The following is a 14089-nucleotide window of genomic DNA, read 5'->3' as shown; positions in this document are numbered from 1 at the left end:
TACATCCAATGCCCCGGGATTTGTCTCAACCACTTTTGTCCCTTGAAAAGCTCCCAAACTCATCTAGCCTAAGAACTGGGTGCCTTTAGCTTAAAGCTTTGCCTTAGTCTGTTAAGATGTAGTCAACCTGAAGAGGAAGGAAAATTCTAGAATGATGGTGCTGGTGGCAGGGTGGGGGATGGCACCCTGTAAACTACAAAGAACTAGAGGAGGAAGAAGAAAGAGAGAAGGGCAAACTGAAAGCACCCCATATGAGCTTGGCTAGGGTGAGGACTCTGCCTAGGACCAGTCTTTCCCTTGTGAGCATACAATTCCGAACCAGGAGCTTGGACTCCAGAGCAGGGCTGGAGCTTCTGTCACTGGCATGAAAAGCCATGGCTAGGACTTGGGTATCTCCTTGGACCAGGCTCTTGTATCCACATGAGGAGAGCTGAGAAGCCCCTCACCGAACTGGCCAGAGCCTGAAGAGGACCGTGGAGCTTTGCTGAGGAAGACACAAGGTAGCACGTGGACTCCAAGACTGTCTGGTGGCCACGGGGGCACTTCCGCTGCTGGCTCCTGTGGCCACAGGACAGTGTGGAGCTAACTGCCCGGCCTGGGCAACCACACTTAGAACCCCGGCTTGGGGTGTGTCAAGTTCTCACTGCTTCTCAAAGCCCCGATATTGGAAATCCCAGGGCTGGGCATGCTCGTCTCTCCAGGCCCTCTGACCAGAAATGGTTTGGGTTGTTTGTAACAGCGTTGTCTGAAAGGCAGCACTTTTCAAGTTGAATATTTTTGTCTGTTTGTTTTGTTCTAGTTTCTATGTCTATTTTGTGGCCCTCCCCACCCCACCCCCCGCCCACCCGCCAAAAGGCCATGTCTCAATGGCCTTCTTTGGGAATTATTTTCTGGCAAGTAAGATAAAGAAAAGTCCTGGGAAAGACTTTGAGGAATCGACCCCCATAGAGATAGGGAAGGTGCCCACTGTAATTTATTACCTCTTGAGGATATCTGGGTTGTCGTAGATCAGATAACTGCGGCCCATAAACTGCGGGATCTCGATGGCTTCTGTGATGGCTGAGATAGAACAGAAAATGGAGGTTACATGGTATTCGGCTCTCTTGACCCCAGCCCTCAACCCCAGGGCAGGAAAATACAAAGGAAGCCAGTTCCTGGAAATGGGACATTTAACAACTTGTCAGCCCCTTCCTCTTGTCTGCACACACACTTGGCCAGGTTGGGAGCTGCCTGTCATGGCCTGGGGTTGGTGTCTCCCTGTGGTCGCCTCCCTGGGGCTGGCTGTCACTGTTATTGGCCTCAGCACTCCTGAGAAGTCTTTGCAGTATGTTGAAACTTGAACTGTGCCCAATTATTCTTGGAAGCCAAAGAGCAGGTCGTGGGCCATGTGGGGAACAGCTGGGGATAACCCTAGATATTCTCCAAGGGAGGCAGAGAAAACAATCCCCAAACAAAGCCCACCAGGATTTCATGATCTGAAGCCAATCTGCCCCAGGACTCCTACTTCTTCAGCCATGACCTCAAGAGATTGGTGAAGTAGGCGGGATAAGGCTTTGGCTCGTTTTTTTTTACTAATCACCTTCCAGCGTCATGTTTTACAGGATCTTCACCATATTCTCATGGAGTAGCAGGGAGTATGGAGGAGGGCTGGTTATTCCCATTTTACAGAAGAGGAAGACAATGCACAGGAACCATCAAGGATTTGCCCAAGATCACACAGCAAAGAGAGCATAAGACCATAAACCAGAAGGGCTCTCCTTAATTCTGGCCCTCAGCCCATGTTTGACTTTCCAGTATCTTAGAAGTGTATTTCCTTCTTCCTAATGTCTCATCCCCTTGTTTTCCTAAGGAATCACCCTTTTCACACAGCAACATCTTTCTCCTCTTTAGAAAGACATAGAAGTGACCGTTGAAGGAAATTAAGATAGAATGAATCTCATTTTCAAAGAAATGTGCAAAACGAGAGAGAATAAATCAGCTTATAAAACCAGTTAGAGTTTCACAAAATTATGTGGTTGAGGCAAAGAAGACACTGAGCTGACTCTACACCCAGGGGAGAAAATGTATAATTATCTGATACTATGAACAGTAGGAGAGTTTAAACTTAACTTCTAATTATGAAAAGAGAAAGAGAGAGACAGAGAGGGAAGGAGAGAGAGAGGTAACAGCAAACCCCCAAACCCAGTGACATTGAGTCCCAAGGATAACTTCCTCTGTTGGCAGGTCACCCACAGCAGGTTCCCACAATGTTTTCAAAAAAAAAAAAAATTAAAAAAAGGAAGGAAGGAGGTAAGGAGGAAAGGAAGGAGGGAGGGAGGGAGGGAGGGAAGAAGGAAGGAAGGGATTTCTCTCAACCACTTTTGTCCCTTGAAAAGCTCCCAAACTCATCTAGCCTAAGAACTGGGTGCCTTTAGCTTAAAGCTTTGCCTTAGTCTGTTAAGATGTAGTCAACCTGAAGAGGAAGGAAAATTCTAGAATGATGGTGCTGGTGGCAGGGTGGGGGATAGAAAGCAAAGAAAGAGAAATGGAACTTTAATAATTTCGGAGGTAACTCTGAAGAAATTGCTTTAGTGCTGACACGTCTCAGCTCCGATCAGGGGGCTGCCATCCCAGGGGGGCCTACTGGAACCAAGAAAGGCTCTATCCAGTGCAGCAGCCCCCACCTATTCGTGGGCTTGCTAGCCACGCTTTCAGTTACTTGTGGTCAGCCGTGGTCCAGAGGCAGATGATCCTCCTATCATCAGAAAGTCAACAGAAAGTCACCATGCCTGTGTCACTGTTCATCCCACCGAACAGGCATTCCATCTCACAACATCACCAGAAGGGTGAGGACGGTCCAGTAAGATATTTTGAGAGAGAGAGACCCCAGTGACATAACTTAGATTCCATATGTTGTTACAAGTGTTCTATTTCATCATCAGTTATTGTTGTTAATCTCTTACTGTGCCCAATTTAGACTGATCGTAGGTAAGCACGTCCAGGAAGAAACATGGAATATATAGGACTCCGTACTGTCTGTGGTTTCAGGCATCCACTGGGGGTCTTGGCAGGTTCCCTCCCCGCAGATCAGGTAGGGGAGCATGACTGTAGCTTCCAATTCTGGCCACCCCACCAGCCTCTCTCCCTTCTGGTTAAAGAGGGTAAGAGGAAGAGGGGAGGAAAAGGAAGGGAAGTAGAGAGAGGTAAAAAGAGTGAGATGCAAAATAGCAGGAGCTGAGGAGAAGAATGAATGGGAGGAAGGAGAGAGAGGGGAAAGGAGAAAAGAAGCTGCCAAGTAAGGAAGGGAGAGCCAGGTGCCTGGGCAGCCTTCAGGTGGGGGAAGGAGCGGGGGTGGGGAAGCAAGGCAGGGAGGGAAGGAGCCAGAGGAGTAGAAGTCGAAATGAGAGGGGGAGAGAAGAAGAGGGAAAAGGGGGCTTGTAGGTGGGATGCAGGCCCCTAACTTCAGGATAGGAGTGCCCAGGAGGGAAAAGGAGAGGATATCCAAGCTGTCAGAGTGGCGGTTCCCAGAGCTAAATATAGCCAAGGCTCCCCCACTGGGTTTGGCTCACCCCCAGGGTGAGAGGCGCAGGCCCTGCTGTTACTGGCCATGGGCGTGGGCCTGTTCCCCTGGACTCCTTGAAATGGTAGGATGTGCTTGTCACACGTCAGCGAGGCACACAGAGAGCCTCTGCGGGGTCTGTGTGAGCCGGGCCCAGCTGCCTGCCAAGCCGGGCTCAGGCGCTTCCCGAGCTCCAGGTGGGAGGCGAGCGCCATCTCAGGGCTGGTGGCTCTAGAGGGAGGATTCCCGCCTCCTCCCCGGTAGAGTGGCAGAGTCCCCCACCACTTACCCCGTTCCCCTCTGCAAGCGCTTGGCCTGCACGGGGTGCCCTCCCTGGCAGGAGCCCAGAGCGCTTTCGCAGTGTCACCTGGAACGTCCTGTACTTACTATTGAGGCAGTGGTTCTCGCACTCTGCCAGCCGCCAGCATGGAACAGAAGAGGGGAAGTCGGAATTCCACAGGTCACCGGAAACCAGCCTTGTTTCCCCCATAAAGCCCTGAGAGGGCCCAGCCGGTCCTCTCAGGGGAATGGGAATAGGAATCCCACAGGGATGGCTGGAATCTCTCTCAGCACACTTAGCACCAACTCCCCTCCCTAAGTCTCCACTGCATAGTGGGGGTGGGGGGGGGGCGGACAGAGAAGGGATGTGTCCGTTGTCTGACACTTCTGAGGCTCCCCTGACCTTGAACTAACAATCCCCATTTATTCTAAACCTGGAGAAACAGTGCTTTGCTGAACAGTTACTTACCTTGTCAATGATTATTACTTTTCTTGCCTCTAGGCTATGCGTGAAAGAGGAATGATAAGCCAGCCAGCTGCCTCTTTTTTCTCTGTAGTGGAAAAATATCCCCCCAATTCCCACCCCACCGGCCCTCTGCAAGATTCCAGAGCCCTGCTCATTCTGCGATTAACAAAGGGCGGGGGAAGGCTCCAGAAAGGACCCAACTGAATATAAAATGGTGAAAATATACAAACTGCAGGCAGTATCTATGGATAAATATGAACTCTGTACTAGAACATTAGAGCTGGAAGTGACCATCTAGCCCTTTCCGGCCCTTTGTAGTTTATTTAAATATTGTAAACGTGATGATATTTTATCCTAACCCAATTTTTTCTACATCATCTTTTCTTCTGCGGCAAAGGCACTAATCAAAAAGTGTTTTTGTCACGTCTTCACATTTATACCTAAAAGACTGTGCCAATCTGCCGACACAAAAAAATACCCCAGTGAATAGCAGCCTCCAAGCCAGGGAAAGCAAATTTTCCACCTGAGGGACTTGAAATTCCCAACAGACTATAAGGAGCTGATGGAGCGCTGGCTCGTTCTTAGAGTCAAAGGACCCCAGAGAAGGAAGGACCTGGGCGGGGGGGCTGTAACCTGACTTTCCCAACAGCATCCTGCTGGATGGCCACCGGGCCCAAGCAGCTCCTTCATCCATAGGGTAGTACCCTCCCTTGTTGGACAGTTCTACTTGGTCCAGGATTCTTGGTTCCATGATGCTGCCTCGGTAGCCGGAGTAACAACCACCAAATACCTTTCCAGGACCAGCCTTCAACTCTCTCAAGATCAACATCCAGGCTGAACACACCCACATTGTTCCACTGTTGAATGATACAACATGCTAAGGAAGAAACAGTCCCTGTAGTCTGCATAAGGAATATGCTGTATTCATTTGTGTTTTTATATACTGAGTTTTCTTAAATTACGGCCTACGTTTACTGAAGCTGTTTTTTCACACGCTGGGACCAGAAAAAGTAACATCATCTAAATCAGATCTCCCAAGGTGCTGTGAATTGACTAAATACTATAGAAAATGTTCAAAATGTTGTGTTTGTGGAAGGTGTGCAAGGTGTCGATGATGAGGCAAGACCGGATTCTGCAGGACTGAGAACCGTGTGCCCAAGGCCGGCTCGCTGTCGGTTTTAAGCGCGGAGCAGCTCTCCTCCACAGAGAAACACCCCCATCTAGCGGCCTGACGGGTCCTGCACGCTCCGAGTCCAAACTTGTCAGTAATGCAGGGAAGGGAAGGGAGGACCAGGGCTCAGAGTTCTTTCCCAAATGGCCTGCGCGCTATTGGCTGGGAGAAGCCCTGGGAGACAGCTGCATCCTCTATCCTCGTCTTGGGACACTCAGATCATAGCCAAGGCGCCAAGAAGTCCCCCAGAAGAGAGAGCTGTTTAAACTGGGGTTACTCAGGATTACCCAAGCTTACCTGACCACAGACCCCCACACCCATTTTGTGTCTGTGAACGTATGTTGTCTGTCTTTGCATGTGTGCTCAAACCAGCCATTAGTATTTCTTAGAACCTACTTTTGTACATGAGCTTCGTGAAATTCTGCTTTAACTTACTAGTAACTTACTTAGATACAAGAACTCTGAGGGACCGGATGCAAGATGGGTAAATTTGGATGAGAGTAGAGCGAAAGCGAAAAGAAATTTCTAGGGATGGGGCGTACCTTTTCCGAGGAGGGAAACGCCCTGGTAACACCCCTCTGGGGAGAGGAGAAGGGGGTCTCAGTATTGGGGTGCTCCATAGGGTGCCTAGATTTAAGGTAGCAGAAGGCACCTAAGAGTGAGAGCCCCTAAACGGGAGGTCAGGGGACCACCGAAGTCAGGCCTTATGATTTCCGTAGGCATCTGCAGTTAGACTTAGGAGAACTGGCTTCTCCTGGCCTGGTGGGTTCCCCAGGTTGGGGCGGGGAGGTTCGGTTCTCCATAGCTGCTACCGCAATAGGGAGCCCCCAGTGCCCCGGGAGCAGTGAGGAGCTCAGTGCGAGCTCGATGCCCACTTCTGTCCGGGCTCAGCCTTGCAGGGACAAAAGGGGAGGTCCTTAAACCACTGTGATGGTCTGGGTGTCTAGACCATTCCAGGATAGGCCAGAGTTTCTGGTTCCAACCCTCCTGTGCCACCAAGAGGCGAGAAGAGGTGCCAATCTCCCAACGAGGGCCCTAGTGGAAATCACCTGCGTGCCACAAACTCCCTGACCAGGTTAGAGAAAACCAGACTCACCAGGGACCCCCAAAGCTAAACTGCTGGTGGAGAAGGTGGTATGGATTGAATGAGGCCTGGAGCTGGTGACTTCAGCAGTGTGGGCTGCTCAATGTAAAAGGACCGCTTTAGCTTCCGGAGGGGACACTAAGAATAGGTTCTTGCTTTTGAAAGATGATCTGGTTATCAGGGAGAAAAAAAAATCCAAACTTTTAAATATAGGAAGCTACGCATCACCTTGCTGGATGAGACAAGACTGTCTCCTGTCTACCTATCAGGATTCATCCTGACAACCAAGGATGGCTTCTGAACATTCTTGGTCTCTCCCACCAAGAATCTAACCAAAGTTTTAGAATGTTCTTCTGTGTTTCTGTGGAATAGTGTAGCTGCCCACCTCTCTCCCTTCTCTTTCCAATCCTCACTCGGGACTAGATGCTCACCCCGATATTACAGCAGTCCGTGTGACAACTGCATGCCACCGCGTGCCCGTTGGGGCCTGGAAAAAATTGTCCTTAATGGCCCTAACTTGCGCCCAGTCTCCCATTAATGCCATCAAGCCATAAACAGGAGAAGAAATGACTTGCTACGGGCCACGCCCCCCCTACGGAAGCCTTCCTAGAGGGGTAACAACTGCCTTTAGGGCAGAAGCACTATCTTTATTTCAAAGCATAAGGAAATACTGATACAACACAAGGGGAGCTGATAGTCGGCCTGGGTTTTACTCTGGGCTTGAGCCTAGCATGTTCCAGAAAAAGAGGCCTAAACGCCCCCCAGATCCCCCCGCCGCTGTCCATTCCCTTGGATCTTGCCAGGAGGCCCAGGCCCTCCCTGGAGCTCTGACTCTTCAAGCTGCTGAGACTTGCTTCTCACTGAACCTGAACGCACAGTTATGGAGCTATAAATGTGAGCACTTTATATCTGTTACGGCTAATGTTCTGAAGCAGAAAACGAGGGTTAACAAGATCACAAATTATCCTGTCCTTCCTCCTCTAATTCTCAAAGCTAAACGTTCATTTAAGCCTTGGGCTTTATATATTGACCATTAAGGTGAGCTTTTGAGGCAGGAGCAAACCTGAATTGCCTGTGGTAAAGTTGGAGACCCAGGAAACTCAAACACTAATGTGTAAAATCCAAACTCAATTTTCCGAATGAATGGGCTACTCTTGAACTAAATCTCTGCAAGTACACGCTATTAGCCAAACAACAATTTGCTTGTTAGAATTATAATCAGGATCTTTCAGAAATGGATCCATCACTCTTCTTCGGAGGTTCATCCCTAGGGTGAGCTATGTTAATAAACATATTTCTTATAATTTGCCATGCAGTTTTCAAAATTCATTGAAACAGAATACTACGCAGGCTTCCAACCAGCAAATTAGCATTCATACTTCCCAAGACTGCTGCAAAACAACTTCTCCTACTATTCCATACCCCGCAGCATCTACCTGTAACTGACCATCTTCTCCTAAGCCCTCATTCTGATAAAGTTCGGGAACCTGGAAACAGACGGGAAAGAGAGAGAACACATCCCTTCACTTAGGCTCACTGCCTTATTTCCTTTGACCTGATGCCTTTTTTTTTTTTTTAGTTTGGCCTGATGCCTTTTTTTAGTTCCCAGGCTGGTGAAGCCATACTGATACTTGAAACAAGAGCCAATGGCCCAACATGATGACCATATCCTGGGAGGCCTCTTCCAGACACCAGGTCCGTGGCCTCTGCCTCCCTAGGGCAGGTGTGGAAAGTTCCATCCAGTAGGGACTCAAGGCCTGTGACCTGCTCTAGCTTTCAGACAAGGACAGGCTGGAAGCTGAGTAGCTCACAGCAGGTGCAGTGGATTTTCTTCTTCTCACCAGCAACAATAACGGTGAGTACTGGCTGAGTACTTAATAGGCCTTCTCCTCAGGAATATGCATCGCCTCATTTAATCTAGGCTACCACCCTCTGTGCCAGACGCTATTGCATCATTATTCGCATTTTACTGATGAGGAAACCCAGGCACAGAGGAAACAGCATGAAAAATAACACTTTCAGAAGGTTACTTATACTTTAGTAGAATTTATATTTTTCTGTATTGGGCAAGATTTCTCAGATTTCTCCTTACTGCCTTCGCAGGTACGGGTCAACATAGTTATCAGCTATAAAGCCCAGGCACCCACCTATCAGGATAGGCTCTGGGCATGGCTCAGAGGCAGGGGTCGCGCGGAAACCCCCCTACACTATGATTTAACCTTTCGGCTGCTAGACCATCAGGGGATTCTCAGGGAAGACGCCCCACTGTTACGGAGGTACTTCGGCGCTGTAATTCTTCTTTAATAGAATGATTAACCATGTGACATGCCATCTAATACGCTCCTGAACTCATTGCCCCAAACAACGCACATGGCTGACCTGGGGTTCCCAGCCCCTCCCGGAGGAGTCTGTCCCCTGTGCTCCCGGAGATACCCCCCCCCCCGCACAGCGCCTACCTTTCTGGCAGTGCAGCCCCTCGAAGCCCAGGGGGCAGTCGCACTCGTAGCCCTCCTTCCTGGGCCGGCAGCTGCCCCCGTGCGCGCAGGGCCCCGCCACGCAGGGGTGGGCTGCGTTCTCCACGTTCACGCCCCGCGTGAAGTCGTGCTTCATGTGGATGGTGCGGTCGTTCAGGATGATCTGCGGGGGGCAGAGCGTCAAGACGTTCAGGCGCTCGGAACACATCTTTGCAGTCTGCTAAAGCCTCCCTCGGCACCCGCACCTGCACGACGCGTGCTGAGGGAGCTTGCATAAAAGAGCAAGGGTCCAGTTCCGGTTTTTATCGCCTTGTAAAAGCGATGCAGGAACCGAGTGACTACCCGTGGCCCTTGGGAGAATCTGCAGAGAGGAAAGCATCCCCTGTCTGGAAGATTCCAGGAGGTCATAAAGAAGTCCCAATAAATACGAAATGAGGGTTCTCAACCTGGCTGCCTGTTAGAATCTCCTGGGGAACTTTAAGAAATGTACTGATGCCCGGGTCCCACGCAGGGCAATTGGATCAGCATCTCTGACGGTGGGATCCAGTCAGCAGTCACTTTTAAAAGCTTTCCAAGTGATTCTAAGATGCAGCCAAGGTTGAAAGGTGCTGCTGTAAAACCAAGGAGGAAAGAATACAAAACAGGCAGGAATCAAAGGGGGACTGATGGCTCCTGGTGGCGGTGGGGCTGGGAGAAGCTTCTCCCTGTATTGCTGTGTTCCTCTGGCCAGTGGTCTCCAGGGAGTCTACAGCTCCATCAGCTGGGATTCCCCAATTGTCCCACCCACTCCTCTACCCTCCCTCCCTGACACTCTTGAATTCCCTTCCTCTCCACATCCCCTTCCCCACCATTAAAAAAGAAAAAAAAGAAAAAAACTCAGATCACCTTCTTAGTACTGCCATGCAAATTCACCGGCAAGAGAGCTCCTTTGCCTTCACCCCCCTTTCCCTGCAGTGGGGCTCTAGCAAAAATGATGAATTATAGGGAGAGGTTACTGGGCTTTCCAGCCCCAGGTAAATGGAGCCAATGTTTTCAGCCCTTGACTTGGAGAGTGTGTTTATTTTGAGCTGTGTGGGTGTTTCAGTGTCATGCAGGCTTTGCAGAACCTGGGGACAGAACACCTCTCAGAAAGACCTCTGCCCTGCAGGGGCTTCTAAGAGGTTAGCTGTGGTCTTTCCTGCCACTAATGCATGGTTCCACAAGCTTGCCTAGTCCTTGGAGGGTGTCGGGAGAGTTGGGAGAACACTTTTTTCCCCCAGTTTTGAATCTTACAAACTGCGAGAAAGTAGCCAGAATCCTTCTTTACTTGTCCCCTTTTCATACTCCAAGTGAAAGAGTGTGAAACTGAGTCATACGTATTTGAGACAAGCCAAAATGCTACCCTCCACCACAGGACATGGCACAGCCAATGACTCAGCCCCTGGGAGGGGAGGGTGGCCTTCCCAGGAGGTGAGGAGGAAAGGGTTATGTGTGCTGTGTGAAAGGGGGAGGGGCAAAGCCTGACAAGGGTGGGGACAGAGAGTGAGGCCACTTAGCATCTCAGCTTGCTTTCTAAGTGAGAACTTCTAACACACGATTAAACAAGGCCAACCGCGCTGATGGGGGACCATGGGCTGAGCTGAGGTGTCACTGACATCGCTGTTCAGCAACACAGGGAAACACATCAGGGTCAGCAAGTATTGCCTGGATCCCTTTCGTGGGACCCATACCGGGATACAAGAGAAGAAGGACAGGGCCCCATGGGGCCCTTCCGAGTGCCCGGATGTGTAAATCACGATAGGACCACCTTTCACTGGCCTCCTTCATTTTACGCTCCCTCATGCTTCATGCCAAGGCTAGAAAGGATCAGTGGCCCACCGCCCACCATCGGTTGCTAAAGGAAAACAGGAGGAAGCTAATATCCAGGAATCGAATATGCTTTTCTTCAAATCCTTTTTCTCCCAGGGCTTGGCAGTCCTGGGAATCTGGTTTGGTGAGTCAGCCTGCCTGTCTGTTACAGACAAAACATGTTATCATAACCAGAGAGGTCATGGGCAGCCCCAAGAGAAGGAATAACAGACAAATAGGAGTGCGGTCAGTGCCCTGTATCTTTAACTAGCTGAAGGATTTTTTTCTGAACCTTCTACAGAAGGACTTCTTCATCTATGCTCTTGTAAGAGCACCTTACATCATCAAGTAAGAGCTTGGTTACGTGATTGATGAACAACAACTGCTAACTTGGGGCGCCTGGGTGGCTCAGTTGGTTAAGCGACTGCCTTCAGCTCAGGTCATGATCCTGGAGTCCCAGGATCGAGTCCCGCATCGGGCTCCCTGCTCGGCGGGGAGTCTGCTTCTCCCTCTGATCCTCTCTCTCTCTGTCTCATTCTCTCTCTCAAATAAATAAATAAAATCTTTAAAAAAAAAACAAAAAAAACAAAAAAAACAAGTGGCAATGGGGGTGGAAGTGGGGATGGGGGTTGGCTCTTGACTTGAGCCAACTGCATAGTAACCCCAAAGAGAAGCACAGAGCCAAGAGTTGCTAGGAGACTCCATTCGCCTCCTTCCCTTTGGTAGAAGCATTGCAGCCACCTGATGCCTGTTCCCTCCCTCAGCACCGCCTGGATCCTTTGGTGGATTGGCTGTAGATTCATCTTCATTGAGTTGCATTCATGGAATGTCTGCTGGACAGAGGCCCTGGGGTAGAAGTTATAAGAAAGTAGGGTTGGAAAGCTCTGTTGCTAGCCTTAAGAAAGAAAACCTTAAAACTTTCTCCAAGCTTCTTTTTTTGGAGGCATGGGATTATACCGATCATAGTTCTCGATTCCATCGTCTGTAGACAAGGTCACACAACAAACATGCACAAATAAAGCTGGTACCTTCTGGATGCTCCCACTAAACGGCTTCAGGATGCCCGAGTTCTTCTTCACATCATCATAATTCGGGACTCCACCAATAAAAATGTCCGTGTTGCACTTAATCTGCGTGAAGCCTCCCTGCCAAAAGAGTAGACACGAAACACGGTATAGCTTCAGAAAAGATAGTCAAGACTACCAACTGGTAGACCTGGTACCCTGGGGATCCACCCCAAAAGGCTGGGGGGACTTCCACATTGGTTTGCATTGCCACTTACCCCCTGTTTGAATGTCTGTAAGTGTAGTAACCTCTCTGAGACTCTGTTTTACCATCTACAAAATGGGAACCCTAATATCTACCGCAGAAGGGTGTCATAGTGCATGTGGTAGACTGCATGACTGCCCACCAGTATTCAGCACTTCTCCAGAAGCACCCCTCTCCCTGCAGGAAGATCAGCTCCAATCTATTGATCTTGAGTGGGGCCAGGTAACTGGCTTCAGTCAATAAAACACGGGCAGAAGAGAAATGAATCATTTCTGCACAGAAGCTTTCAGAGCCAGAAAGGGGGGCTCATGGTGGACTCTCAGCCTGGGTGTCAGATTCAAGCTGCACCTGACCAGGGGCGCCTGGATGGCTCAGTCGGTTAAGCATCTGACTCTTGGTTTTGGCTCAGGTCATGATCCCAGGGTGATGCGATCAAGTCCTGCGTCGGGCTCCACACTCAGCAGGGAGTCTGCTTGAGATTTCTTTCCCTCTGCCCACCCCCCAAATAAATAAACAATATATATATTTTTTTAAAAAGCTGCACCTGACCACGGATGGACATGTAAGTGAGAAATAAGCCCTTATTGTAGCTGCTGCTATTTTGGAGCTGTTTGTGATTGACGTTGGCACAGTCTAGCCTCTCTTGGAGGCTGAGATCCTGCTTACTTAGCACTTTGCCCACAGTTGGATGCATAAGCAGCATTCCTGTCTGACCAGCTATTGTTATATTAGGCAGTGGTAAAGATAGAACCTCTTTAGGCCAAGAGAAAAGGAAGGCGTGGTGGGTGGGAGGCATTCCTTAACAACTACAAAGGGTAGAGAAATTCTTCTATTTTCCGAATTCTGAGAAAACTTCCCATGTTAACTCCCAGAGGTTTCCCTCTTACTGGTTATTTCAACAGCCTAAACTCTCATGCGTGGGCTAGGCATTAAGCTGTGTGTAATATTTAAGGTTTAAACTCCTTCAGATGTGAGCTGTAAGCAAAAAGTTAAAATGTTCTAACAATTAGAGATACATTGAAATTTGAGATCTCTGTGATGAATACTCTTTAGGTAATGTAAGTCAGGTCTCCTCTTATTCATGGTAAAAAGAAATATAGATAGTAGCAGCATTTAGTCATTAATTTAACCAATATTATTGGGCACTACTGTGTCCCAGGCACTAAATGCTGCACAAACAACAGGAAATAAGGAAGACCTGGTTCCTGGCCTCCAGAGGCTTACACGGGCAGGTGGGATTAGCTCAGCAAGGACTGTTCAGGGGACTCTGGATGCACATGGGCGGGAGGTGTCCCATATCCTACCCTAGACCCAGAGAGTTGGGGAGGTGGTCGAGGAAGAGTCAGAATTGTAGAAACTGGCCAAAGTCAGGGCTTGAGGGGAAATAGTAGGCATAGGGCAGAGGCAAGGAGGGACCAGATCCTGCACGCATAGAAATTTACCCTGTACCCAAAAAGCAGTGAGCTTTACGCAGAGAGAAAATAGTCCTATCTGTGTTTTAGGCAGATCACAGGCCAGAGGGAGGAGAATGGATGTGGCTCAGGTCAGAGTAGGGAAGGGGAGACAGGGAGGGCAGAGGGGAAGGTGCACCATCTCAGGGGATGCTCACAGTGTCCAGGTCCAGCCAGGTAACGGCAGGGAGGCCTCAACTGGAATATAGACAGCACCGCCTTCTGTCAATAACCTTTGGGCAGCTTCCAGAGTCCTTATTTAACTGGCCAGGGGTGGGGGGGGGGGCGGTGCTCATCAAAGAAGCGAAAGGGCTTTCAGGAATTCTAGGGCTGCCTGGAATACTGCCCCAGGCAGCGGCTGTCACCACACCCCCACAGGCACCCATCACGGTCACGTCTTAGCTCTTACCCAAAAGTTCAAATCGGCTAATAAGAGGAAAGAAGGAAGGCTGCAGGGTCACAGGGATTTCAGAGAAATAGGCTGTTTTGAAAAACCTTTGAGTTATAGTTGTATCCAGGGAACGGGACCC

At 49.5% G+C, this 14089-nt stretch overlaps 1 protein-coding gene across 3 annotated transcripts in view; it reads right to left on the bottom strand.

Moving 5' to 3' along the window:
* LOC118006540 (pikachurin) overlaps nucleotides 1–14089 on the bottom strand; it is a 175785-nt gene that overhangs the window by 13608 nt on the left and 148088 nt on the right. Inside the window, exons 17-20 of one of the 3 annotated variants that reach the window (XM_034999242.1) lie at nucleotides 11868–11984; nucleotides 8995–9175; nucleotides 3926–3949; nucleotides 981–1059 (exon numbers count right to left, since the gene is read on the bottom strand). In XM_034999242.1, coding sequence (XP_034855133.1) covers nucleotides 981–1059; nucleotides 3926–3949; nucleotides 8995–9175; nucleotides 11868–11984 — 401 coding nt within the window. Of the gene's footprint in view, nucleotides 1–980; nucleotides 1060–1210; nucleotides 2720–3925; nucleotides 3950–8994; nucleotides 9176–11867; nucleotides 11985–14089 lie in introns of those variants that run through there. The other 2 variants (XM_034999243.1, XM_034999244.1) reach the window with 2 other exon arrangements.

Source organism: Mirounga leonina, unplaced genomic scaffold (genome assembly GCF_011800145.1).
Source record: "Mirounga leonina isolate KUSES-001 unplaced genomic scaffold, KU_Mleo_1.0 Mir_97, whole genome shotgun sequence".
In the NCBI taxonomy this organism is placed as follows: Eukaryota; Metazoa; Chordata; class Mammalia; order Carnivora; family Phocidae; genus Mirounga; species Mirounga leonina.
The sequence above is the reverse complement of the archived record's forward strand: the minus strand, read 5'-3'. Positions and strand labels throughout refer to the sequence as shown.